The sequence below is a fragment of the Rhizophagus irregularis genome, chromosome 5 (genome assembly GCF_026210795.1).
Source record: "Rhizophagus irregularis chromosome 5, complete sequence".
NCBI lineage: Eukaryota > Fungi > Glomeromycota > Glomeromycetes > Glomerales > Glomeraceae > Rhizophagus > Rhizophagus irregularis.
The window spans coordinates 5,558,522-5,586,066 of NC_089433.1; the positions used below are offsets into that span (position 1 = coordinate 5,558,522).

General features: G+C 28.9%; 6 protein-coding genes across 7 annotated transcripts; 3 read left to right on the forward strand and 3 right to left on the reverse strand.

Annotated features, from left to right (window-relative positions):
* Positions 1-1,889: 1,889 nt before the first annotated feature.
* On the reverse strand, positions 1,890-2,614 carry OCT59_025725 (uncharacterized protein; the record flags this gene model as incomplete). The annotated part of the gene is made up of 2 exons (XM_066140582.1): positions 1,890-2,255; positions 2,612-2,614. 2 exons carry the CDS (start codon positions 2,612-2,614, stop codon positions 1,890-1,892), a joined length of 369 nt encoding a protein of 122 aa, XP_065992256.1.
* Positions 2,615-3,258: 644 nt separating this feature from the next.
* Positions 3,259-3,903, forward strand: OCT59_025726 (uncharacterized protein; the record flags this gene model as incomplete). Its single annotated transcript, XM_066140585.1, has 1 exon — positions 3,259-3,903. One exon carries the CDS (start codon positions 3,259-3,261, stop codon positions 3,901-3,903), a length of 645 nt encoding a protein of 214 aa, XP_065992257.1.
* A 4,391-nt stretch (positions 3,904-8,294) lies between these two features.
* Positions 8,295-9,372, reverse strand: OCT59_025727 (uncharacterized protein; the record flags this gene model as incomplete). Its single annotated transcript, XM_066140595.1, has 4 exons — positions 8,295-8,427; positions 8,506-8,629; positions 8,786-9,244; positions 9,324-9,372. 4 exons carry the CDS (start codon positions 9,370-9,372, stop codon positions 8,295-8,297), a joined length of 765 nt encoding a protein of 254 aa, XP_065992258.1.
* Positions 9,373-9,998: 626 nt separating this feature from the next.
* On the reverse strand, positions 9,999-10,658 carry OCT59_025728 (uncharacterized protein; the record flags this gene model as incomplete). Its single annotated transcript, XM_066140599.1, has 1 exon — positions 9,999-10,658. The coding sequence occupies one exon, from the start codon at positions 10,656-10,658 to the stop codon at positions 9,999-10,001; it is 660 nt and encodes a 219-aa protein (XP_065992259.1).
* Positions 10,659-15,364: 4,706 nt separating this feature from the next.
* Positions 15,365-16,311, forward strand: OCT59_025729 (uncharacterized protein; the record flags this gene model as incomplete). The annotated part of the gene is made up of 4 exons (XM_066140607.1): positions 15,365-15,431; positions 15,529-15,860; positions 15,950-16,164; positions 16,233-16,311. 4 exons carry the CDS (start codon positions 15,365-15,367, stop codon positions 16,309-16,311), a joined length of 693 nt encoding a protein of 230 aa, XP_065992260.1.
* Positions 16,312-26,113: 9,802 nt separating this feature from the next.
* On the forward strand, positions 26,114-27,330 carry OCT59_025730 (uncharacterized protein; the record flags this gene model as incomplete). Of its 2 annotated transcripts, none has more annotated exons than XM_066140615.1 (2): positions 26,114-26,620; positions 27,052-27,330. In XM_066140615.1, the coding sequence occupies 2 exons, from the start codon at positions 26,114-26,116 to the stop codon at positions 27,328-27,330; spliced, it is 786 nt and encodes a 261-aa protein (XP_065992262.1). The 2 variants fall into 2 exon arrangements, with proteins under 2 accessions (XP_065992262.1, XP_065992261.1); XM_066140614.1 differs by having other exon boundaries at positions 26,306-26,620.
* Positions 27,331-27,545: the final 215 nt, after the last annotated feature.

Consider the following 27,545-nt stretch of genomic DNA (forward strand, 5'->3'; position numbering starts at 1 on the left):
CACTTAAGCGAGTTCGAGTATGCTTTCACTTCAACATTATAAAAGTAAAGTTTTAGTTTTTGTAAAAAAACGCATATTTAGTTTCAAATATATACTTTTAATCGTGAAAAAGGGTGAAAAAAAATACCAAAACAGGATAAATTTGCCAAAACAAATAATATGACTATGAGAAAATCCATAAAACATATAATATGACTATAAGAAAATTCATACAATTCGCCAAAACTAAAAATTATGACTACCCCTTAATTCGTGATCTGTAAACAAAGTTAAAGCTCTGAACGGTTCGGGCTAAACTGGGGAACCAATCCGAAACCGGCTCAAAATTCGGTTCGGTTAGGTTCGGGCATTAGAACTGAAAACCCGGCGGTTCGGTTCAGTTTAATCTGATTTTTATAAAAATGCAAAAAATCGAATAGCTGGCCATCTAGTGATCGTACAAAGTCGAGCCATATATCATTGGATTCGTCTCGACGAGACGTGTCGAATGGCGGTAAGATCATGTCTCTAGCATTGAAAGATCACACGTTAACCCACGCTAAATAATTTATAAATAATTGGAATTAGCAAGCTATCTATCGGAGCTAGAGACATGATCTTAGCATCATTCGACGCGTCTCAGTGAAACGAATCCAATGAATATGAATTCGTTCGTGTATGACCACTGGATGGCGAATAATATCAAGTTTCGCATTTTTTTAAAATTTTCGAGCATTAAAAATTAAAAATTCCGATACATGAATTTATTTGTCGTCCAATGGCCGTACAAATATGAATTAGGACTCATTGGATTCGTCTCGATGAGACGAGTCGAATGGTGGTGAGATTATGTCTCTAGCATCGATAGATAGCTTGCTAATGCCAATTTTTTATAAATCATTTAGCGTGAATTAACTTACGATCTATTGATACTAGAGACATGATCTCACCACCATTCGACTCGTCTCATTGAGATGAATGCAATGAGTCTTATTTCATATTTGTACGACCATTGAACGACGAATAAATTCATGTATCGGAATTTTTAATTTTTAACGCTCGAAAATTTTAAAAAAATGCGAAACTTGATATTATTCGCCATCCAGTGGTCGTACACGAACGAATTCATATTCATTGGATTCGTCTCACTGAGACGCATCGAATGGTGCTAAGATCATGTCTCTAGCACTGATAGATAGCTTGCTAATTCCAATTATTTATAAATCATTTAGCGTGGGTTAACGTGTGATCTATCGATGCTAGAGACATGATCTTACCACCATTCGACGCGTCTCGTTGAAACAAATCCAATGTTATATGGCTCGACTTTATATAATCACTAGACTTTGTACGATCACTAGATGGCCGACTATTCGATTTTTCACATTTTTTAAAAATCGGATTAAACCGAACTGAACTGCCAGTTTTTCGGTTTGGTTCTTACAGATTTCAGCTCTAATCCGAACCATCTATAATCTGGACCAAACCGACCCGTTTGGAACTTTAAACAAAGTAGAGAAAATTACTATTCGAAATCGGGGCACCGATCATATGCTTATATAGTAAATTAGTCCCAATTAGTGGGTTTTAATTGAGCTAGAGCCATCACTTTGTACAATACAGGCATCATATTAAATATGCTAATAATAGAATACCATATGCATATTTTTTTGTATTTTTCACGCTATATTGTAAATAAAACTTTAGACTTTTATTTGATATAACACCAGATTCCCGCCTATAAATATGACAAGCAAATTTGTAATTTCAACATTTTGAACTTTTATTTTGCGAAAATAATGCATTTTTACGTTTATTTATCAAATTTTTAGGGCTTTTAATACATCATTAACCTGTGCTAAAGCTTGTTGAGCTTGTACTTTACGATGGGCTTGTGCATACTGGGTTATCTAATTACCAATTGTAGAAACTTTTGGAATTTCCTCCGCTTCTAAAATTCCTTCTTCTACTAATTCTTTTAGTTCATTATACATTTCTTGAGCTGTATATTTTTCACTTTTATTAACATCTCCAGCCAAAAAATACGCTTCAAAATATGGAATCACATATTTGCTTATTCGTTTCTCTCCTCCTTTTTTACCAAATTTCTGCCTTTCTTTCAAAGCCCATTCACTCGGCAATATAAAATCTAAAGTACAAGCTGAAACTTGTTTTGAACCCAAATCAGTGCTGGCAGTTTCGGTATTTGATGTGTCTTTGTTCAAAAAGGTAAGTTTTGAGTAAAATGTAGTCACAATTTTATAAGCAAAAAATGCCTACCTTTATTTTGTTCTAATGTTTCATTTAAAGTTGCTGGGCGAAATTAAGTAGTTTAGACAATTGTTGAAATCGAAACTAGTTGAAACATTTTATTAAAAAATTAAAAATTTGCAAAACTGCAAAACTGACGAAACTGGTAAAACTGTGAAAGGTTAGTAGTATATAAATCCCAGTTCTGGCTCACTTTCCTCAGAGTCCAATCCTAGTTACCTTTTTCTTGCTACCCCCATTGCTCCCCCCACCAGCTGTGGGTCCAATCCTGGTTACCTTTTTCTTGCTACTCCCGTTGCTCTTCCACCGGCTGTGGACCCAATCCTGGTTACCTATTTATATTTTCACCTACTTATATCACCATTTTTACCTATTTATACCACCTATTTCACCTACTTCTTTACTAAAAATGGCCAATTTTTTGAAATGATTTTGTAATAATTTTAAAATACTACAAAAATACATTTAATACATCAAAATGTTTTTATTATATTTTTGCTATTATTTTGTAATTATATTGTATCTAGGTCTATAAAAATAACTCAAAATAATATCACAATAATTTTTTAATGTTTTTGTTATTATTTTATTATTATAATATAATTAACTTTGATATTATTTTAATATTTTAATCTCAAAAATACCTTAAATATATCTTGATATATTTTAAAAATTTTACAAAATAATTGCACAATTGTTTTGAAAGCCATTGTATCTAGGTCTATAAAAATATTTCAAAAAATTGGCCATTTTTAGTAAAGTTATTTCCTTACATCACCTATTTTATCTACTTTTTATTCATCCTACTTATATTTTCACCTACTTACTCCCAACTGAACAAAAAATAGGATTTCAAAGCCAACGGAGTCAAAAAAAGGTAAGGAAATATTAACCCATCCAGGAAACCAGCCATGGAGTCAATAGAGCAGAATAGCAAGGCAAGCAATTACCCTTATACCGAGAAAAAATGTAATTGAATAAAAGATTCATATATAAAAGGTTTACAAGATGTCACAATACAGACCATCACTAAGACGTGTACTAGGCCAGTTTGAACTCAACATAGAAGAATGGGTAAAGGAAATAATGTGGTATTTAGATATAGCATATTTAAAAGCTTTAGATTCCGAATTTAGCAAAGAAAGTATGTTAGTATCTGGAATAGGAGAGCTAGTAGAAATATTTGATGAGATGTTAGAAGGTGATGATATATGGATACATCCATCACTTTTATCACGAGTAAGATATTCTATTCTACCAGATGAAATGGCAATATATGAAAGATTTTCAGATATCATTAAGAACTTCTCAGAGGATAAAAAATTAGCATATGCATTATTAGACTTAGTAGAAATATTATCAAAAAAGAAACCTACAACATTCAACATTATAAATTACAATATACAAAGAATATTCACAAATCCTAATGATGAATATAGAAATGAATTCAGCATCTACCATATTAAAGAAGATGAAGATATGGATGAAGACACAGATGAAGACATAGATGAAGACATAGATGAAGAAGAGCAGAATGAATTTAATGAATACTACCAGAATCTTGCACCAACCACCGAGAGTCAACTGGATAAGCTAAAAAATAAGTTGGCTATAACTCTATGTGACGAATGTCTTATGCCAACAAGAAGTTAGGAATGCGATTGCTGGATTTTACAAATAGAGGGTTTCTAGTTTTCAGTGAAACCATTTTTTACCTCTCGCAATCTGGAATAGGTGCATCACAAATAAAATCTCCAAAATCATATGGATTAGAAAACAACTTCTGTAAGAACTTATAAACCATATCAGCATCCAATTCAGTCTTAGTGCCAAATATATTAACCTTACCAGATTTAGGCCAGATATATACCTGAATCTTTGAAGTAAAGATTATAGCAATTTTAGAATGAATATCACCCGCATCATTCTTAATATATTTTATTGGAAAGGGAAGAATCTCACGAATACCATCTATAGACTCTAAAGCATATGCTAAGGTAGAAAGATTAATAAACTTATCACCTCCAATATTAATTACAAATTTATAATTGCGCAGGAGAGCCTTATTTTCACCCACAAGTTCTACAGAAGAAAACTCAGGTAGGGAACATTCAGAAAGGTAACGTAAGAAGATAGTAACAGGATTAAAAGATCCAAAAACTTGTATACTATCAGATTTAGGAAAATAACGAATAGTATGTACAGTATCAGCTAAGATGATAACAAACTCAATGCATGCATTAAAAGTGCTACTATCTCCTGTACGTCGCCATCTATTTAATGGATTGTCAGGTGTACTTCGTCTGCATCGCCTCTCACCTTTTAGTTTAGACAAGTACTGCTCATAACCCTCAAAAGCTTTATAAATAAAGTTACTATTAATAGCAATAACATCCTTAGTAGGTTTAAGCTTATTACCAAGTATGGCGTAATCAAGTCCTTCAATATTGATTTTAAATTCAGTAATAGTAAGAGACGGAGTAAGTTCACTAAAAGTAATCATATCTAGTTTTTTCTATTGAAAGAAAAGAAATGTTCAAATTATTTTATCCTAAGAAAAAATCTAATTAAATAAAACTTCTTCATCAATATCTTATACGAGATACCATGACAAATAATAGCTTACCTCCTGAACTTTTAGAAAAGATATTCAAAACTACATATGAAGGCACTTACTACCGTTGGTATTATCTTCAAAAATATGCATTAGTGTGTCAAAAATGGGCTGTAGTAGCAAACTCTTTCCTATGGGGTGAAGTAGACCTTTATAACCGCTATAATGTGAAGGAGTTCCAAATGTATAAACATCTTACAAAACCAGGAACAGTATGCGGAAAATATATCAGAAAGCTTAATATGGATGAGGTAAAATTATGGCCCATTTGTATTGTAAAAATGCTACAAGCTTGTCCTAATATCCAGGAACTTAGCATAAAAGATTATCAATACTATGGTGGAAAAGGTGACGTTAGAGATTTGCTAAGTGAAATCCTGCATATATTACCAAACCTTCAAAAGTTAGATATCAGATATAGCCAGAGATATTTTAACAAGGAAAATGCTATTGAAAAACTTATAGAAACCCATAAAAACCTAGAAATCAGAGTAACACGTAAATGTGATATTTGCAAAGGCTAGCCACTACTCATTACTATTCGTTACTGCCAAAAAAAATTTGGGCACTGCCCTGTCACTGCCAAAAAAATTTGAGCACTACCCTGAAACGTACGGTTCACACTGGGATATCATGCTGATTACTGCCCATTACTGTCAAAAAAATTTGGGTACTGCCCGTCACTGCCGAAAAAATTTGGGCATTACCCTATCACTGCTCGCTACTGCCCAACATTACCGCAGAAGTTTGGGAAATACATGGACTTTTTCTAGCAAGATGACGCTTTAACTTAGAGGGAAAATCAAAATTTGCTCCACATAGATGACAGGTTAATCTTCCTCGAGAGTGTGAATTTTTTTTAAGTCGATAGTATCCATCTGCAAGGAAGTCACATTAGTTTTTCGTTTATGTAGAGAAATTGGAATGGTAATTTTCTTACGTGATGATAGAGGGATGGTCAGTTGCCGATTTTGGAAATCTAGGACCCCGGATATCTTCAAAACAGGTCATAAGTCACACTTTCGGCAGATTGGCCCATTTTTCAGGGGCTCAAAAAATCGTTTTTTGTAAATATCTCGGCATCCAGTGGTCCAATTTTGATGAACTTTTTTTTAAATTGTAGAGCTAAATGAGGGCTACAAAATAAAAAAAGTTCATTAAAATTGAATTACTGGATGCTGAGATATTTACAAAAAACGATTTTTTGAGTTTCAGCAAAAAGGGGTGTTTTTGGCCAAAAGTCCATTATGACCTTTATATTAGATATCCGGGGTCCTGCGTATATCCTATTTTCATACCTTGCTTAACAGCTCCACTATTTATTTAAAAGCGGCTTTTCTCTCTTTTGTATGTGGGTAGTGGGTACATTTTTCCTTTCTTTTATTCTTTTCTTTCATATATGAATGGCGAAAGACATTTTCTTTTTCTTTATTCTTGCTTTTATTCTTGCTTTTCGTATGTGGATGTCTTACTATGTTGAATATATAAACTAATAAAGTATTGTTAATATTGTAAAGAGATAATTAAAGTATACTTTAAAAAGAAAAAAGAAGAGACGAACTAAAATATCGTAAAGTGTTAATATAAAAGACAAGAGAAAAGCGTATTTTTGAAAATAAACAAAAAAAATCTCATTAATAAACGCGAATTTTAGCTATTTTTAGATATCACATGCATGTAATTAAAGTGATTTTAATTGGTTAATTTTAATTTATTATTACATCATGCATATGATTTTATTGGTTAATTTTAACCAAAATTTTATACGATACAAATTAAAATAACTATTTTATTATATTTATATAATTAATATAATTATATGGCTGTAAAATAAAAATTATTTTTTATCCAAATTCTATTTGTAGTATCATGATTTGGTAGTTGGCACCTTTCTGAATTACAATTATGAATAAAGTGTACTTTTTGAACATTATCTATTACAGTAATTGGAAAAATACGTCTCCATTTATCTCCTGTTGCTTGAAGACGGTAAAGTGGACATTTTAATACTGAATGTTCAACCATAGTATCTTCAAACCAATCTACAACAATAAATGCATAATATTTGTTATTATTACCCTTATGTTGAAAGATACCTTTGATTATTGCATAAGATTCTTCATGATCTTCTTCATAAATTGTGATAAAATCATCGAGATGTAGGTGAACTTTTGAAAGGATACCATTTTCTTCTTCAATCATATATGATGCAAATTTGTACCAACTAATTGAAGAGTTTATAAGTGCCGCCGCCTCAAACTTCATATCCACATAAGATAAAAACAATTCAGTTTTAAAATTATGTAAAGTTAAAAGAAGTTTATCACGTTCCTGCTTTGACATTCTTTTTTTTAATGAAATATTGGAAATAAAGTTTACTGGAGATATAACTAAATTAAAAGATTAGTAAATATAAATATCAAACATGTACTACTATATGCAATAAAATACTTACTTTTTGTATTATCATCATCGTCTTGAACTTGTTCAGTTGCTTCAGTTGAATATTTATCTTCTGTAACATACCAATTTAAAAATAATTGTCCAAAATTTGAATTTGTAAATCCAGTACAAGATCTATTAAATCTTGGATCAATACCACCATCTGCTAAATGTCGAATTGCAAATAAAGTATTGTAACGCTTTAATAAATCCAAATCTATGTTTTTGCAATTAGTCTTTGGTACCATCCCCTTAAAAATACGATGGACCATTTCTTTTATACCAACTTGGGTATTAATAAGTGTTCCAAAGGTTTTAGCATGCATCAAAAGATGCATATTAACGTGTATGTTTGGTAAATTAACAAAATTTACAAAAACCTATAAAAAGTAAAATATTGTTAATTATTTGAAATTATTCCATATTTCAATATCAAATTTGTAACTATACCTTTGGAAGGATTGAAAACTCTTCTTCAAGACATTGTTGCAATTCCTCATAGCTATCTGATGTAAATTTCTTGTTAAAAACCGCTTTCATAGTTTTTGCAACATGTATCTAACAAAATATAATAATTTTTGAAACTGAACTAACTCAAAATGCATTAATTCTTTGTTGAATCATGGCTGTTTCATTACGTTTGATACTTGATTCTTTTAAAAACTGGTTTAACAAAAATGGCATAATCATAACTAATCTAAGTAAATCCGACATCATAAAACTATTGTAGTGAGTAATCGGATTTGGTAAGCGAGACCATCTTTTTGGGATTTCAAAATTTTTCCAAATTTCGATAAAATTATCTTTTCCTTCTCGTGAAAATAATTCACAAGTTAATTTTAGTAGCCGCCCAATCTTTCCTGCAGTCGCATGATAAACATCCTGCGGCGTCTGTAAATGTCTTTTCCTTTTTAATTTATCTAAAATACTAGGTAATGATCGTAAACCATATTCCGTACAAAGTTGATCTCTTCTTGACATTATAGTCTCATGAGGAAATTTTTAAGATTTCTTCGTCTGTAATATGATGATAACGTAATGTTGTTACAATATCCTGATTGTGAGCACTCAATGATTCTTTAGTAGTTTTACAAGTACGACAACCCTTATTTGCATTATGTCTAAATTTATTTTTTAAAAAATTTTAATAGTTGTCATAAAATTATATTATTATATTATTAACTAAATTGAAAAAATACCTTAATACTCCTGTCATATCATTACCTTGAGGTAAATCTGCCATAACAACGCCTAAACCAGCAATTATCCATGCATCTTGTCCTTGGACAGTCATCACCTTTCCTTTCTCTAATTCCTTCATTTCTGAAATGAATGGTATCATAAATTCGACAAATTTTCCTTCAAATGGGATAAACCCAATGACAAAATGGTTCTTTATTAGCTTTTTTTGATGTGCTGGCATATTTCCAAACTGTGCATAAACACCACCTAGAAAATGGTATACATTTCTAAATGTACCAAAATCATCATAATAAAGATCTAAAAACAGCTTATAAATTGGCATAGATGATAATGGTGGATTTCTAATAGAAATGTAATCAGATGGATGTAGGTATGAAAGCTTTACATTACGAACGTGCCAACGGTCATTACATTTATAAATTATTTCACTAATCCACAATGAACCATCAGGAATATTTTGATGTTGAAACATTATCAATATAGTTACTTTTTCTAAAATTTGAGAAGTCATTATAATTAAAAATGGTTTGTCTTGTAACCATACTTCACCGGTAATAGAACGACGTTGTCTTGGTAACCCTTTTAAATTTCTGGGTAAATCTCTATATTCCAAAATTTTTTGAATTCGTAACTGATAATATCCATCATCATTTTTTAAAATTGATCTTAATCTTCCAAGTTTTTTTTGACCATTATCATCATGATAGTAAACAAAATCACCAGATCGGTACAATACTATTTATTAAAAATAACTTTAATAAATATTATCAATGATAATAAATTATAATTGTATCAAAGTGTATTATTTTATAACCTTCTGATATTAATATTTCGTGTTGTTCAAAAAGTGGGGATTCCCCCATAAATTTCCATGCCAAAATTCTGATTTTTCTTCAGAATTAATGCCGGGTCCAAAATACATATGCTTCATTAGCATCGGATTATTAAGAACACGTCATATAATTTCACTGATTGAGAGTTGATACGAAAGTTTTGATCCTCATGAGGTTGATAGAGTTTTTTTTGGTGAAATTTTAATAGACTTTGTTATTATTGGTAGGAGAGCCCTATAAAAAAAAATTTTACTTAAAATATATTTAAAATATATTTAATTTTCTTTAAAATATACTTAATTTTCTTATTTTATACTTAAAATATACTGAAAATTGAATTTTCGCAAAATTTGAATTAAATTGTATTTAATATATACTTAAAATATATTTAATTTACATTTAAATTTTGCCCATTTCAGTATATTTTAAGGATATTTAAAATAAGAATATTTTAAGTATATTATTATATACTTAAATTATACTTAAATAATATTTAATTTTTGCCTATTTCAGTATATTTTAAGTATAAAATAAAATTTTAAATATATTTTAAGTATAAAATAAAATTTTAAGTTTATTTTAAGTATATTTTAGCAAAAATATTTTTTATAAGGGAGGAAGACGTTTTCTCCATGATTGGAATCTTCAGATATTTTTTACCACATGGGTGGTTCAAATTGAGAATTGTGAATGATATCGATAAGATCTTCATATGCTTTCGTAGAAACATTATGCTTCTGAAGCCAGCAAAATAATGCCGTAGTTGTATAATTATTAAAGTACGGTGCAAACTCACCATTGCAAAACGGTATCTTGTCTTCATCTAATGCTTCAACAATTTGATCTATTTCTTCCTCTTCATTATTACGTTCCTCTTCATCGTTATTACGTTCCTCTTCCACTTGATTATTATAATTATCATTGTTACCTTCCTCCTCCTCCTCTTCGTCATTGTTTTCATTATTATCTTCCTTCTCTTCCTCCTCTTTATAATTGTATTCGTTATCACTGTCTTCTTTCTCTTCAGTATCAGATGAATTGACATTATCTTGCGAAAATATCATCTCATCATTGTAGTCTTGAGGATTAATTGATCCATATGCATTATCGTCATCATTAATGTCTTGAAAACTTAAATCATCTTTATGATCATACTGAAAGTCCATGTCATCGTTATCATTATCAGGTGAACGTACAGGCGAACGAATTGCAACTCTCTCGTCAGAATCTGTTGTCTCATTAGGTTTACTGTAAGAAAACCAATTTCGAATTTGAATTGGCTCTATTGATTTATTGTGACTATATCGTCTTCTCATCTTTTAACAATTTAAATCCTTAACTTAATTTAGAATTTTTATAAAATTCAATAAATCTTTATAAAAATTATTTATTAAATACCTTAATTGCTAATTCGGTTAAGATCAGCAGTATCCTACTATGTAAAATTGGGGAAATTGGTGCAAATAATAAAAATAATTATCATATGATCTAATAATCCAATTTTGATGAACTTTTTTTTGTTCTGTAAGTCTGGATTACCTTTATAAAATAAAAATAATTTCATTGAAATTGGACCATTAGGTTGTGAGATAATCACAAAAACATATTTTACCGACAACGATCAGATTCCATTAATAACAAAGCAGACAATTATCTCCTGATTCAGTGATCCAATTTCGATAAACTTTTTTTTGTTATTTGGATCTCAATAATCTCTACATAATAAAAAAATTTTGTCAAAATTGGGCCTCTAGATCGTGAGATAATTGCGAAAACATATTTTGCCAGACGATTTTTAGATTCATGATATAGCAAAATATATCTTTGTGATTATCTTCCGATCTAGCAGTCCAATATTGACAAACTTTTTTTTATTGTGAAGAAGAGGTTAAGACCTAAAAGACAAAAAAAAAATTATTGAAATTGGATCACTGAATTAGGAATCAATTCTTTTTTTATGATTTACTAAAATTTAGTCATAATAATAATATGAAATACTTTTTCACGATTTTCTTATAATTTAGTATTTCAATTTCAATAAATTTTTTATTTTATTGAGGAAATCAAGATCTATAGAACAAAAAAAAGTTCATTGAAATTGGATCATTGGATCAAGAGATAATTATTTTCTTTTTTTGCCCCGATTTTACATAGTAAGACACTGCCGATCTTAACCGAATTAGCAATTAATACCTTTTATATTGTTTAGCGTATCGACAAAAAAACCAAAATCAATTTGGTTAAAATTATTACCGATTTGCTATAGATTCTGATTGGAGTTTTGAAAGTAACACAATCGTCAAGTTTTAGAACACAATCGTATACAAAATCAAGTAGCACATTGGAGTTTTAAAAGTAACACAATCGTCAAGTTTTGGAATACAATCGTATACAAAATCAAGTAGTACATGCTTTTTTTATCGTTAATCAATACATAAAAATTCAATTAGTATAAAAAAAATTTATTTCATACTTGCTTAAATCTCACGAATGCGTCAAAAAACTCGAAAATTAAACTAATTGAATTGCAAAGTTTTTGACCTGTAAATTCATATGCAGGATTATAAAAAATAGTGGTTGAAAATTATACTTAATAAATAGAAAATGCTCTCGCGAAACAATAATTTAGTTAATTTAGTAGTAGAGTATTAAAGTTTACGATTTAATAAAATAATAGATAAAGTATGATTTAATTTACGATTATATATTTAATTTACGATTATATTTTTTGAACATCAAAACTAATGAAGCGAATTCGTTAAACACCATGATTGTTATTAGCAGACCAATTAAATCAATTTTCATTAATTAATTTTCGTTAATTTTAAGCCATTGTCAAAATAAAATAAATGTTGTGGTAAAACTTCCCCGATTGAACCTCTAAATCGACCACCATAGAAGATAATTACGTGTATAAAAACATTTTTATTATTCCATAATAAGTCCTCAAATTGACCCGCGACTCACCCACGGTAAATGCTTTAATTTACCATAAAGACACCGCGACACACCTGCGGCATACCCATGGCTTATCCAAATTTGTTTAACAAATTTGTTTAAACTATTTATTCCACATCATTGCAATTTCTTATTGTGTTCATAGATTGTAGGCGTAATAATTTGATTTTATTTTTTTACAAGGATTTTTTTTTTACACGGATTTTTTTATTTTCCCACTCCTTTTACAAAATTCTTTCATTTCATTAATTCTTTCGTTTTCATTAATATAATTCTTCATTTCATTAATTCTTTCGTCTTCATTAATATTTCATTAATTCTTGTGTTCATAGATTGTAGGCGTAATAATTTGATTTTATTTTTTTACACAGATTTTTTTTTTTACACAGATTTTTTTTTTTACATGGATTTTTTTTTTTTACGGATTTTTTTTTATTTTCCCACTCCTTTTACAAAATTCTTTCTCTTTCATTTTCATTAATATTTCATTAATTCTTTAATAACATGTGACTGATAGATAATTGCGAGTTTTAATTAATGAAAGAAAAAATGAAAACGATAATTTTCACGAACTTAGTGGTAATATGAAGCATAATTTTTGGAAAGAACTAGTAAGCAAAATAAACCTTGAATTCGAAACCACGTATACTGAGAGGCAATGTAAAGAAAAATTTAACGGCTTAGTGAGAGCTTATAAAGTATATAAATATTATTTCAGGTTTAACTACTATTTTAGCATATTAAATAGTACTAATATAATTTTATAATTTGAAAAAATGTATTTGTAACAGCCTGTTACATATCTTATTTGTAACATCCTTTTTTATTTTTTTTTAATAATAAATTTAATGTGTTTCACAAATAAAATTTTTATATGCAAAATTTAATTTGGAAAACTTTTACTTAATGTACTTAAGACAGTTTTATAGACAAAATTTTAAGTTATAAGCAGTTTCTCGAAATTTTTTAAAAAATTCTTTTGTCTTAGTTATATGACTGATCTTTTGTTTTTGTTTACATTACGCCTGATCTAAATTTTAATTGGATAAAATTGGGGGTTATTACAAATAAGACGCATAACAGGCTGTTACAATTAGATTTATCCTTATAATTTTATTAGAAAATGCAATTATATATCGAGGGTAAGCCAAAGGAAAGGAAAAGTGCTCTAGGAACGAAGTACTACAAGAAATTCAGTGAACATTTTTGGGAAAAATGACGTAAATATTAGAAAACTACGTAAATATTTTATTTTTTTTTATTTAATTCATAAATTAATCTGATTATTTATTTAGAAACAATTTATGATATTGCTCACGAAATCAACACAACAAGCTATACAACAACTCCGCCATCCTCACCACTACATTCACCAATATGCTCACCTATATCACCTCTCCATTCACACTCATCATCATCACCTACGCCTCTCCGTCACTCATCACCTACACCTCTCCTCCGTCACTCATCACCTACACCTTACCGTTTACGAGGCTCTAAAGTTGCTTGCCGAAACCTAGGGGTTTAGGCAAGATGGCATTTCGCCGAAAAGCGAAATTCTGCCGAAACTATATTAAAGTTATATTAAAAAACTGGCGAAACTTTGGAGAAAGGTGAAACTGCCGAAACTTATTATAAATGCCGAAACTGCCGAAACTCTGCCGAAACTATAATAAATCTATAGTAAAATTTTGACAAAACTAATCGTAGGATTTTGAAGAGGTTTAGACAAGCAACCTTACGAGGCTCACCTTCATATTATGAAATCATTAAAATTGAATAATTTCACCTCTCCGTTTACGCTCACCTCACTTCATATAAAATTGTAAATCTTTCAAATCATAATTACTATTTTGTTATATTGATGTCTGTACAACATTCAATTTTGCTTAATATTATATTGCTGTACAACATTCAATTTTTTTATTTTCCAAACGATGTATCTTTCATTATTTGGAAAAAAATACTATTTACTTTACTACATAAAATAATAAAATATGCTAAATCATTAAATAAGCAAATAAGCAGATCGTCACTGTATTATTTCAATTGGAATATTTTAATTATAACCTCCACAATTAATCATGAAAATTATTTTGAGAGTATTCTAGCAACCATCAAACTGTACTATGTTTCATCCATTTATCGTTTAAAAATTTCTCTTCCTTTAGCAGTTAAGTTTATAAATTTCTATTTAATGGTACTATTGAAATGTAAATTCGTTACCAACTCTAAATATTTTTGAATTTTGTAGCTTTACATAATATTCTATAGACTGCTATTATTGAATCACGACTTTCTTTTCATAATTGTATAAAAATCATATGTTAAGGAGTTGCATTGTCTTTTCGCAAATTTAGTAATCAGTCACATATGAGTAAAAAGGTTTGATTGGGTTATTTAGATGCAATAATATCTTTAACATTACGTAATTTAATGCTGAACGATAATAGTAGCTATAATGGCTATACTTTTTGAGTTTGGTGCATATTATTGTATCACATAAAATGATACTTCACATGATTAATTTCTTCTCACTCCTTTCTTCTAATATTTTTCTTCTTACTCCTTATATGGCCTAAAAAAGTATAATAAAATTTATGAAATTGAATCGTAAATACGCAATAAAATAAAGATTTGGAACTGATTTGAAGTAATCTTCTATATAAAAAAAGTGTCCAGTATTCACTTTTATTATTAAATGAAATACAAATTATTTATATAAATTAAATTTAATTTTTGATCTTGAAATTATAATTTTTAGTTTTTCCATCTCCTGATATTTTTAACTGATCCTGCATTTTACACAATACACAATGATATTGAGATCATATATATTTTCCAATTAAATACTACAATCATAATTACAATAGCTAAAATCTCAAAATTATATCATGATAACCTCGCCCTTTTTTTTTGTTCATTCAATGTTTATCACCTACTTTTTTGAGCAAGAAAGTTGCTCCACATTTTTTATTCATTCATATTTTCTCAATATATATCATCTACTTTGAAACAAAAAGGTTGTTCCACTTTTTTTTTCGCTCATATTTTTTTTTATATTATGACGACTAAACGTAAATCACCTAATAAATCGTCTGATGATAATCAAGAAATGGAAGTTGAAGGAGGTATGTAGATATAACTCTTTGTAAATTTATAGTAAATTTTGTTATATAGTTATATGTAAGAAGAATAATTAATAAATACCAAAAATATGTATAATAGGATCGAAAAGAAAACAAATTACGAAAAAAAGAAGAGATATTGACATTGAGAAAGCCAATCAGTTGATGAAAAAAAGTAAAAACCATAGTAATAAAAAAGCTGCCAAATCTGCCGATAAAGAAGTTATAGTAGTAAATGAAAAAAGAAGTAATGATGATGATGATGATGATGATGCGAGTAAGACGGAAGATCATAAAAAACCCGAAGTATTTCAATCAAAGTCAAATTTAGAAATAGTTGCTTGGCTCGTCGACCATCTGGAAATTTTAAGATTGGCACTAGAAATGAACAATACAGATGTTGCTATCTCATCATCCAGTAAAATTACGGACGTAAGTATTAAATTAACATGATAATATTTATTTATCTAAATCTTTTAAATAATGTATTTTTAATATTTTAGGATAAAATTCATCTATAGGACGAAAGTGTCAAGTGTCTTTTTTTACGTGTGAGAAGTCCACGTGGTGAAGTTTTTGATGAGTTGATAACAAAAATTTTCAAAATAAAAATACATTCGAACGAAGCTAAAAGCTATCTCAAAAAAACCCAAAAATTTTTCATCGACTTCAGAAATAAGTTTAACCAAATTATTTTAACTTCTGTAGAAGAATTTAAAGAAATAAGAAAAAATAGGTATTTATTTAATTGTTTCCTAGCTAACCAAATAGTGCTGTTTGTATTAATTATTAATTTAATTATAGAGCATCTACCGGAAGTTTATCTCAAAAGGAACTTATAGATTACGTTGATGAAGAATTTGTTCAAAAGATTTTAAGCTGACAGCTTGTAGCTGTTAATATTTCAGAATTAACAAGAAATGGAGGATTCGATATCTTGGTTGATTTCATAAGAGAAACCTTTAAGGTTTCGTAGAACAGAAAAAATTTGTCTGCCGTTAAAGAATTAGATAATATAACCAAAGAATTAACGATCCCTTTTAGAAGCGGAAACAAGATCGTTGATTCTTTATCGGTAAGTTATTTTATTTATACTGATACTTCATATCCTTTAATCATAGTTATTAATAATAATATTAAATTATACATAATTATAAATCTTAGCAAACGCTCTAATTTTTTTATAAAATTATGCATTTTATAACGATATTACATTGAATAAATTTAGTAAATTTTACAAGTAAATTATAATATGAAACATCATTATTCTAAACATTATATCATAATGTCGAGTGATAATAATATAAAATAAAATGGATGTATAAAACTATAAAATGTTTGTCTAAGATATAACACTTTCAAGTTTAAAAAGTAATTGTTGTTTTGTTAAAAATGGAATGGTTATTATGTGACGTTTCTTCTTTAATGTATACAGCCTAAATATCTCTATATATTTGACGTTATTATACAGACCAAAAAGAATACATTTATGTAACATTTGCGTAAAGTAAGAACTTTAAAGTTTAAGCCAATTCTGACTGGTAATTTACAAAATAACAAACACATTTCTTAAAAAAATTCTGAATCAGAATACTTTTCCAGTTTTCATCTTCGATTCTGCAAAAAATTGAAAAATTTAGGTGATAATTCAAGAAATATCCACCTATAAAAGACTAAACAATTATCAGATTGATCAAGTTCGTATAATACCAAATTTAATAAATTGTCTGATTAAATAATCGCGTATATTAAATGATCGTGTATATTATAAGGCTATAAGGCCTATTAATTCCTAAAAAGTCAATTTAACCACTATTTTATTTAAGACTATTTATTTTGTACATTTTTTTTTTAAAAAAAAAACTTTCTTTCTGAAAGTAGAGTCTGCCTCCTATACTGTTTGCCGTCGTGCATAGTGTGTTATAGGAAAAGGTGGACTTGAATTATATAGGTGTAAGCTTATGTTATATAGGCGTAAAGCTTATATAATTAATGCAACAAAAATCCTTTAATCAAGGGTTAAAATAGGCATGATGGGATATTCTCATATATCATGAGCTCTGTCTGTTTGAAGTGTCATTTTATATATAATTAAGTAGGCTTAAGTCGTAAGTAACTTTTTTATAACATTGATTATTGGAGAATTAAGTGGCAAAAATAATTTTTAGTTTGTAAGACTTTAACTCCATACCAACTTGTGTGTATTTGGCGTATATTTTATTCCCTAACCCTTAGTACCACGTGGGTTGGTAGAGTTAGCGTTTGCACTTCTTGCAGCCTATCTTTAATGGGTTTTAGGTCCACGTTTGCCCATTTAAAATTTATTAAACAGGATGTCATTCGTCCAAACACATTGCAACGTTTGTTGATGAAGCTATGGTTGTCTAATAAAAGTTCGCTTTGCCAGGCAATTTATGGTGGATTTAATGGATCAAATTACAAACAACAATAATGCAGTCATATGAGAATTCCAGGCCAAAGAATAAGGGTGAATTGTCAAAGTTGAGAATATATTTGTATTTTTTTTTAAAGCCGTCATTCTCATGAACTTTTTCATTGTATCCCTAAGTTCAATGATTTTGGTAATGATGAAACTGCAGTTGTTTACAGGGTTTCCTGCCAAACTTCTGAGGTGAATTTATGTCTGGTGTTTTTGAATATACTTATCCTTTTTGCAATAGAGTCGTAGCGAGTCTTCTTAAAGCGTACCTGTGACACCCCATCCAACTTGGGCAGTGTCGCTGAATCTAAAGCAAGGTACCTGGTTAATCCTCAACTTTGGGTTGATGAGTTATGATTCTGGAGTATTAAGGCATAATGTTTTGACTTACATCACCAATTTAACTCATAATTCTAATTTATTGAATTAGTTTATTATAGATTTATTGATATTTTTTTTTATCTGTTATATAATATTTAAATTAAAATTGTTATTGTAATAAATAACCGGTAACTTAAATCTATTGAAATTAACTTTTAAATTAGATTACAAATTATTAAAATATTATAAAATTGAATTTAACGATATTTGATTGATTTGATATTTTTAAAGGTAAATTCAATATTTATAGATAATATCATTTTGATATTATTTTGATACTGAATTAATCATATGGGCCGATCCTTGGAATCTAATTTTTTTACACAAAAATAATTTTATTAAAGCAAATATAAATTATCATTTATATAAGAATAATAAATTTATACCAGATAATGCAAAAAAAACTAATTAATTATATAATTTTTAATTTTTTTTTAATATAAGATATCATTAAAATTTAAAAGATCAAATATAACTCTCATGACAAAATCATTGATAATTCTTCGTAGAAATAAGCTATACAAATAAATTTACATTCATTTGAAAGAGAAAATCGAGATCTATCTAATGAATCTAAAATCAAGTGAATTGAATCACTAGTTGTTCAGTAATCACGTTCAGTATATTATTGAATTTTATCTAAATTTGATCATTAATTACTTCACATATAGTGATTCAATTTGAATGATCTTTGCTCCCTAAGGTGATGCCAACTTTTATCTTTAAAATAAATTTAAAATAATTCGTTTAATATATGTAGATGTTTAGGAATCATCAATTATATTATTAATATAAAATTTTATAAGTTTGATAAAATCTGATATAAAAAAATTTATTAAATACCTGTAGATGCAAGCTACACGAATGAAATTATATTCATTTGAAAGAGAAAATTAAGGTCTATATAATAAGCCTAAAATCGAATGAATTGAATCACTGGATTGTGAATAATTACGTCTAATATATTTATTTTTAATTTTTAAATTTGATTTGACTTTGATCGTTAATTACGCCTCATCCAGTGATCCAATTTTCCTGATCTTTGATTCTTACGATAGAGCAAATTCTCAGCTTTCAAATGAATGTAAAATGATGACGTTAGCATATCTCCAGGAATAATAATGCACGATTTTGTCACCTGCATAAAGTCCGATCTGAAAATTTTATTTCTTACCAAAAAATGCTTTCATAAGAGAATCCCAAATTCTTTTACTTTATTTAAAAGATTTTATTTGCCATTTAAGGATTTTAGTAGAATAAATCTAATAAAATAATTTTAAAAGATAAAAAACAAATATATAATTAGTTATTTTGAAAAAAAAAGAATATCTTATTATTCATTTTACAACTATTTTACATCATAATTATTTTTTATTTGCATGTATTTTTTACAAAGAAAAAACAATAAATTAAAGCTAAAAATTATGAAAAAATATGTCTTATCTATGTATATAAAATATTAAGTTTTTTCTTTTACTTACCACTTAAAAATAACTGCTATATTTGCTTATAAACTTTTTTGTCATATTTAATAAAAGTGAATAGAAAAATGATGGAAAAGTGATGGGAGTGATGGGGAAAAAGAAGTGGTTATTACCGTTATTTTTGAATATTGATTAAAAAAATTTTTTTTATTTTTTATTAAATCTGAGTTACGTAAATATGTAACACATATTTAATTTAGATTTGTGTAATGTTAATCTTACTAAAATATTAAATTTTTATAAAAATCTTAATTTAGACTAATTCCAAAAATCGGCACATATGTATTAAAATAATATTATATTGATATTGCATTTATTAAAAAAAAATCATTATTGTTATAACAATATCAAAATGATATCATTTCATTATATCAAAACGATATCATATTAATATCGTATTTACTTTTTATTTTTCATTATTGTTATAACAATATCGAAATGATATCGATTTGATGTTTCGTCAATATCGTTATGATGTCGATTAGATAATTATAAAGTGTTATCTTTACGATATCATATTGATATTGAATTAATGTTGGAACGATATCATATTAATATTGTATTTACTTTCTATTTTTCATTATTGTTATAATAATATCGAAATGATATCAATTTGATGTTTCGTCAATATCGTTATGATGTCGATTAGATAATTATAAAGTGATATCTTTACGATATCATATTGATATTGAATTAATGTTGGAACAATATCATATTAATATTGTATTTACTTTCTATTTTTCATTATTGTTATAACAATATCGAAATATCGAAATGATATCGATTTGATGTTTCGTCAATATCATTATGATGTCGATTAGATAATTATAAAGTGATATCTTTACGATATTATATTGATATTAAATTAATGTTGAAACGATATCATATTAATATCGTATTTACTTCCCATTTTTCAAAAAATTCATTATTGTTATAACAATATCGAAATGATATCGATCTGATATTTTTTCAAACAAATATCTTTACGATATCATTTCGATATATTGAATTAATATTGAAATGATATCATTGCGATATCATTAAGGTTGCTTGCCGAAACTAAAGGGTTTCGGCAGAATGGCGTACGCGAAACTGCCGAAACTAGTTTCGCGAAATCATCAAGAAATGCCGAAACTGCGAAACCTATCAAAATCGCAAAACTGCCGTAACTTGCCAAAACTGTTTCGGCGTTTCGGCAATACTTTCTATATGATTTAATTAGAGTTTCAGCATTTAAACAATTTATAAGAATAAAGACAATATGATTTTTTGTATGTAAATATTTATTTTATAATATTTAATATTAAACTAATAAAATATACGATTAAAAATATAATAAAAATTAAAATTTAATAATATCTTTATCTTCTATGTGGGACCTGCTTCTACCTCTTCTTCTATCTCTACTTCTGTCCCGTCTTCTATCTCTACTTCTATCTCGTCTTCTATCTCTACTTCTTGATCTACTTCTTGATCGAGACCTAGATCGCGACCTTCTTCTTTCCCTTCACAATCTATATTCATATTGACGTTGATCATGCACAGCATGCCGCCGTCGATACTCTCGTCTAAACAGATCTAAAATCCAATAAAAATATTAATGAATTGAATGAATTGCCTAAATAAAATTAATTTAAAATAATAATTAATAATAATTACCGGTTTGTAACCAGAATTCATCGTTCATATCAGCAAAACACGCTCTATCGAAACTATTTGGGCTTATAATAGGAATGTCGTCATCATTATTATTTATTATCCTACTGAGGTTTTCATAACCTCGTTTGAGGGCATTCCATTTTGTTTGGCATTGCCTAGGTGTCGCTGCAAATCCCGTTGTAACGAATATACTTGTGTCCGAAATTATTTTAGTATTACGGAAATACATAATTACGTAATTCTGTAATTATTAAGTAATTCATTAGAAAAACTCCGTATTCCGTAATTAATTTCGGACTCCGTAATTAATTTCGTATTACGAAAATATTTGGCCAGAATTAGCCTTAATTTTTGCCGATTTATATATAAAAACTTTAATAAATAATAACTCGGCACTCAGGCGATCCGTTTTGGATGATCTTACTACCATTTGATTCGTCTCGATAAGGCGATTCTAATGGTAGTAAGATCATTTAAATCCAATCACTAGATCGCGCTCCGATACCAATAACTTTTAAATATTTATAGCATAATAGCTCCGTCAATTTCAATGCTAGAAAGATGATCTTACCGTACCGCCATTAGAATCGTCTCGTCATAACGAATCGAATGGTGGTAAATTCATTCAAATCTAATCACTAGATCGTGCTCCGACACCAAAATTCATTAAATGTTTATAGTAAATTAACTCCATCAATATCGGTGCTATAGAAATGAAACACATATCATTAGATTCGTCTCGATGAGACGAATCGAATGTAGTAAGATCATCGAAATCGGATCACTAGATCCTGAGATATTCGCAATTTCGCACTATTATGCAAATTTCGGAATTTTGGAATACGTAATTAATTTCGTAACACGTAATTAATTACGTAATTACGTAATTAATTACGATTTCGTAATTTCGGATTTCGGATTTGCCAATTGAATTTCGGAAACAACTATAGTAACGAACACCCTATTTGCTATTATTGTTCATGCATTTACATGATGACAGTTTGCAATTCTTTCGAATTGCTGATGTAAGTTTCTTCATTCCGCGATTGATTGCCTAGCTGCGTTAATCGTCTATTGGAATACTGGTGGTGGCGGTGGGACAAAAGGTACTAATGCTGCCATTTTTTATTTTTATGATTTTTTCGTAACTTGAAAATTAAATACAATTTGAAAATTAAAATACAATTTAGTTTTGAATTGCGAAAAAAAATTCAAATTTCATAATATTTATAATAATTTTAAAATTCATTATAATGTTTAAAACATGAACTGATGAACATAATAACATTCTACATAATTAAAGTATTTGTAACAAAATAAACACAGTTTTGATTCTAATGTAATAAATTTAATTAACGCAGTTCTAAATTTTTTTTGTAACGCAGTTCTTAAAATTTATTGATCTAATGTAATAAATTTAATTAACGAAGTCCTTAAAACTTATTGATTCTAATATAATATGCTTATCCTTATTCCTTAATTAAATTGCACTATTTTTAAAATATAATATGCTTATCCTTATTCCTTAATTAAATTGCAATGTTTTAAAATATAATATAAAATTACAATTGCCTGCATTGCCTGCATAATTATATGTTAACTGGACTTTGATCGCGAATATTTTGCCCTGCATAATTACATTATTTATTTCCTAAATAGTATCATTATTTAAATCACATGATATTAGAATTAATTCTCATTGGATTAACTATTGTAATTATTTCTTATTATTATTATTTCTCATTATCATCATAATTATCGTCATTATTATCACCGTCATCCATACCTAATACATCATCTATATCATAATCATAGTCACCTTCTCCGGGTCTCTTGTTATTACCACTATCATCAACTTCATCATTTTCCGCATTATTTTCATCTGAATCATCCAATATCATATCTCTTGGAATATCGCCGATTTCACTAGTAATTGAATCATGCGATAAATTAACAAATTGATCAATCCATAGACTTTCGATTACTACACGGCAATTGTCTTCGGGTATTATTTCGCCGCTTGTAGTTAATCTCTGAGTAGAAGTTTGCTCCTCATTATATTCCTCATCGTCATCTTCTGCAAAAGCTTCTGCAATACGTATATTGATCTCATCATCACTAAGACGAGTATTCTTTTTTTGATCAATTCCATAAAATCCAAGTTCAGTTTTTGAATTGGATTTCCAATACAAAATTAATTTGCACATGGATTCTAGTTTATCCACATTAAGATTTAAGCGATATTTATGAAATAGCCATCCTAAAGTCGAAAATCCATGTTCGCAAGTTGCTGAGTTAGGACATATTGTAAATAGATAACTTGCAATTCTTGACAGGGCATCTGGTTCTAGTTCGGTATTAATATATTTCTACCAATTTACGGGATTATCTTTAGCAAAACTGATATCTAGATCAAATGGCTCTTGCTCATTAATATATTTCTGTATTTGATCACATAAAGTTTCAGCTTCGTAATGGTCAAAACCTAAATTTTTCCCGATTGAAGCTGCACATTTGATAATTCTCATGAGGGCGCATTTTTTAAGTGGCGCGTTTCTAAATCTGGGATCCATAAAAAAACAAGTAATATACTTATCATCATCGAACTCATCAAATCTTTCATTTATTACTTTAATACAATGACTTCGGAATGCAGAATTTAATGATTTGGGTAACTTTTTTAATGTAGCTGCAAGTTTTGCCAAGCTCAGAAAACAATCTGCAAGTGTAGCTCTTCTCGATTCTAATGAAAGTACCGCTTTTCTTAGAGGATCCAGAACAAATCCAAGAACTCGTAAATTTGAAAAAAAATTTTTTGATTGAATAATCAGTTTTATTTTATCATTTGTTAGCACTTTATCGTGATCGCTGGCCATTTCTTCTAGTGCTGATTCCAAATTTATTGCTGAATTTACGGATTCACTAGCAGTAGTCCAGCGTGTCTTGCAATATAATTTTAATCCTCCTCCACTAATTCCTTTTTCTTTAATTATTTGAGCAAGTTTTGCATTAGCCTGATGAGAACTTCTAAAAAAGGTTGTCAAAATATTAACACGTTTTAATAAAAGTTTCCCAAACTTCTCCTTGACGATGTCGCATGCAATTAAATTGATAGAATGTGCAACGCATCGCACATTTTCAATCTTTGGATGATTCTCATGTATAATTTTTCGTGCATTACGAACATTGGCCGCATTATTGGAAACTACAGCACATATTTGATCTTCTCCAATACCTTCTATAACCTTTTCAATTACCGTAACTAGATATTCTGCAGTGTGCGAATTTTCAGACAAATCAGAAAGTTGATAAAGATATTCTTTACGCGACGGAGTCATTACAATGAAGTTCCAAATTGAACGATGTGTACCAGACGTCCAACCATCAAAGGCTAAATTATAAATTAATATTATATAGTAAGTAAGATTAAATAAAAATGACGTATGATAGCCTATTTAATTTAACAAACCTAACGTTAAATTCGTTTCCTTTTCAAGCTCAGAATTAACTTTGAAGTTCACTTGAGCTAATTCACGTTCAAGTAGTTGATTTACTAATACTTCCCTTGTTGGTGTATTATACTCGGCATTAAGCTCTTTTATAAAATTGATGAAAAAGGGATGTTCCACTACTCTAAACGCAATTCTGCACGCAATAAAAAATTTAACTAATGCATGATTAATTCGTGTACATCTTTGTTCGTTAAGCTTCATTGAATCATAGTAATCATCCATGTTACTTTGACCTTCAGAGTATTTTCTTTTTTGGATACTTGGACTTATCTTGCCGTTCCATTACTTTAGTCATATACCTTCTAACAACTGCTGCTGGCGCATCTGGACAATGGTTTGAAAGATGCTTCGAGCTTTGAAACTTTACCGCGTGACCATGTATTCTTACAGTACTTGCAGGAGGCGGCAAATTTGCCAGAACCAACAGCTTCTCCTTTATTAATATCTTCCCAAATGCTATTAGGTGGCTGACCTCTTCTATTTTTCTTTTTAATGGGTGAATCTTCTATGTGATCAGTCATTTGAAACAGTTTATTATTAATTTTATTATTAAGAAAACGGAAGAAAGTAAAAGAAACTTTAGTTCAGTGTTAAAGGAGATGACGGAATTGGGTTTATTAAATGCATGTTACGCATTTTCCTTTAATGAATATAAGCCCCTTATAAAAAAACTGTAAAAACGTGTAATATCATAATATTAATATGGGAGTTAGAAATGAAAATTCTAACACTAGATAAAGCTTAAAAGAACTAAGACGACGGTAAAATATTGAAGTTTAATCTTTTATCTGTAGATTATTTGATCATCTAAATTATATTATTAATTGGTGTAACTTGGCGTAACTATATGCAAATCTTATGATCAACTATGTCAAAACTACAGAGAAACCTATTATAGAGGTTTCGGCATGTTTCGGCAGTTTCACAATTTTGACAGGTTTCACAGTTTCGGCGTTTCGGCGTTTCGGCACTATATAAGAGGTTTCACCTTTTGGCATTAGGCCAAACAGGTTTCGGCAAGCAACCTTAGATATCATAATGATATCATTTGCAAATCGATATCGCCATGATATTTATTTAACATCATTATTATATCAATTTGGTATTGTTTAAAAATTCAAGGTTTCTGTAAAGCATTTGTCTTCCAGAGGAATCGCTCAATGAAAATCAAATCGTAAGAACGGCTTAATACGTGAATTATGTTCATTCATGCTCAGCCTCAAAGAAGATAATGTCAGCTCTACTGAAATCATCAGCTCTTGCGTTAGTTTAGAGAATTTGATTTTGGGTTCTGCCCAGCACTTATCTTATTTATTTGAAATAGCAATAAAATCCAGTCAGCAGGAAATATTAGACTGGTACAATTATTCTTTTGAATTTGAGAGTAAGGTTGATGCTCTTATGGCTGATGGTAGAATTAAGGATAAAACGGTAAGATCAACGATTTACAAGGAAATGAAACCATTTCTCCTTACTAAAATCACACAAGCTAACTTGCGCAAGAAAACTCATAGGGCTAGAAAACATCTTATGTTATTTGGGAAAAATGGGATTAGACTAGATAAAATTAAGCTAGTCTTATATAGCGCAACTGAGATTTTGAAACTGACTAACGTACAAATCCAAAATGTCATAAAAAAATATACTAGTGATCATCAGAGTCATATGACTTTAATAAAAACCGTTCTCTCAGGGAACGATCAGATTAAGACTGAAGTAAGTACATCAGCAAATATATTATCTGTATCTTCCTCCAGTCAATCTAAGCCCGATCATTCCTATTTTCGCAACAAGATATTGGATCAATATCCTAATCTATATAAAGAATGTAGTAGTGAAAATTTTGATTATTATGGGATTACTGATGAGACAACATGCAGAAACTATATCTGCCCATTATGCAAATTAGGTTGTTTTCTCAAATTAAACTTTTTTTGAATAATATTATAAAACAGGATCTTACTTTATTAAATGTGAACAGCGTGAAATTGAGATAACTGCATAGTCTCATTATTTTATAATACTGCATTTCATTATGTGATATTTTTTTACAGGTCAACTACTGACTAATTAAATTTAAATTGATTCATATAAAAAGCAACATGACCAAGTCCAATAAAATATTAACTCCCAAATATCTGGATTAGCATGCCAAATTAAGTGGGTTACCAAGCGTTTTGACAGATAAGATTCGTTCCAATTTATGCAAAAGATATAAAAAAGAAACTGGAAATGAGCCATGGCAAGCATCAAGAGCTGTGACAAATATGTCAACAAAATCTCAAGCCTCTGATTTCAAGCCTATCACTTTCGAAGTCAGACCTGATCCAGAATTAATTATCAAATCCGTCTTAGAGCAATTCCCATACTTGAAATTCGGAAATAGTTTCAGAGGGATTGATAATTATAATTTTACATCACCTTAGCCGTGGAGCTCACCATGTCCTATTTGCGATGGAAAACATGGGAATTATGGATTACATGGCTCATGGTACTGCGAAAATGGGAATCAGCTCCCTTATGATCCTGAATTAGCGAAGTTCTATTCTCAAGATAAGTTGGAATATTGTCTTACCTGCAACACTTCAAGTAATAAACTAAAGTTCGCAATTGTACTGTAGTATAGGACAAAAACAGATCA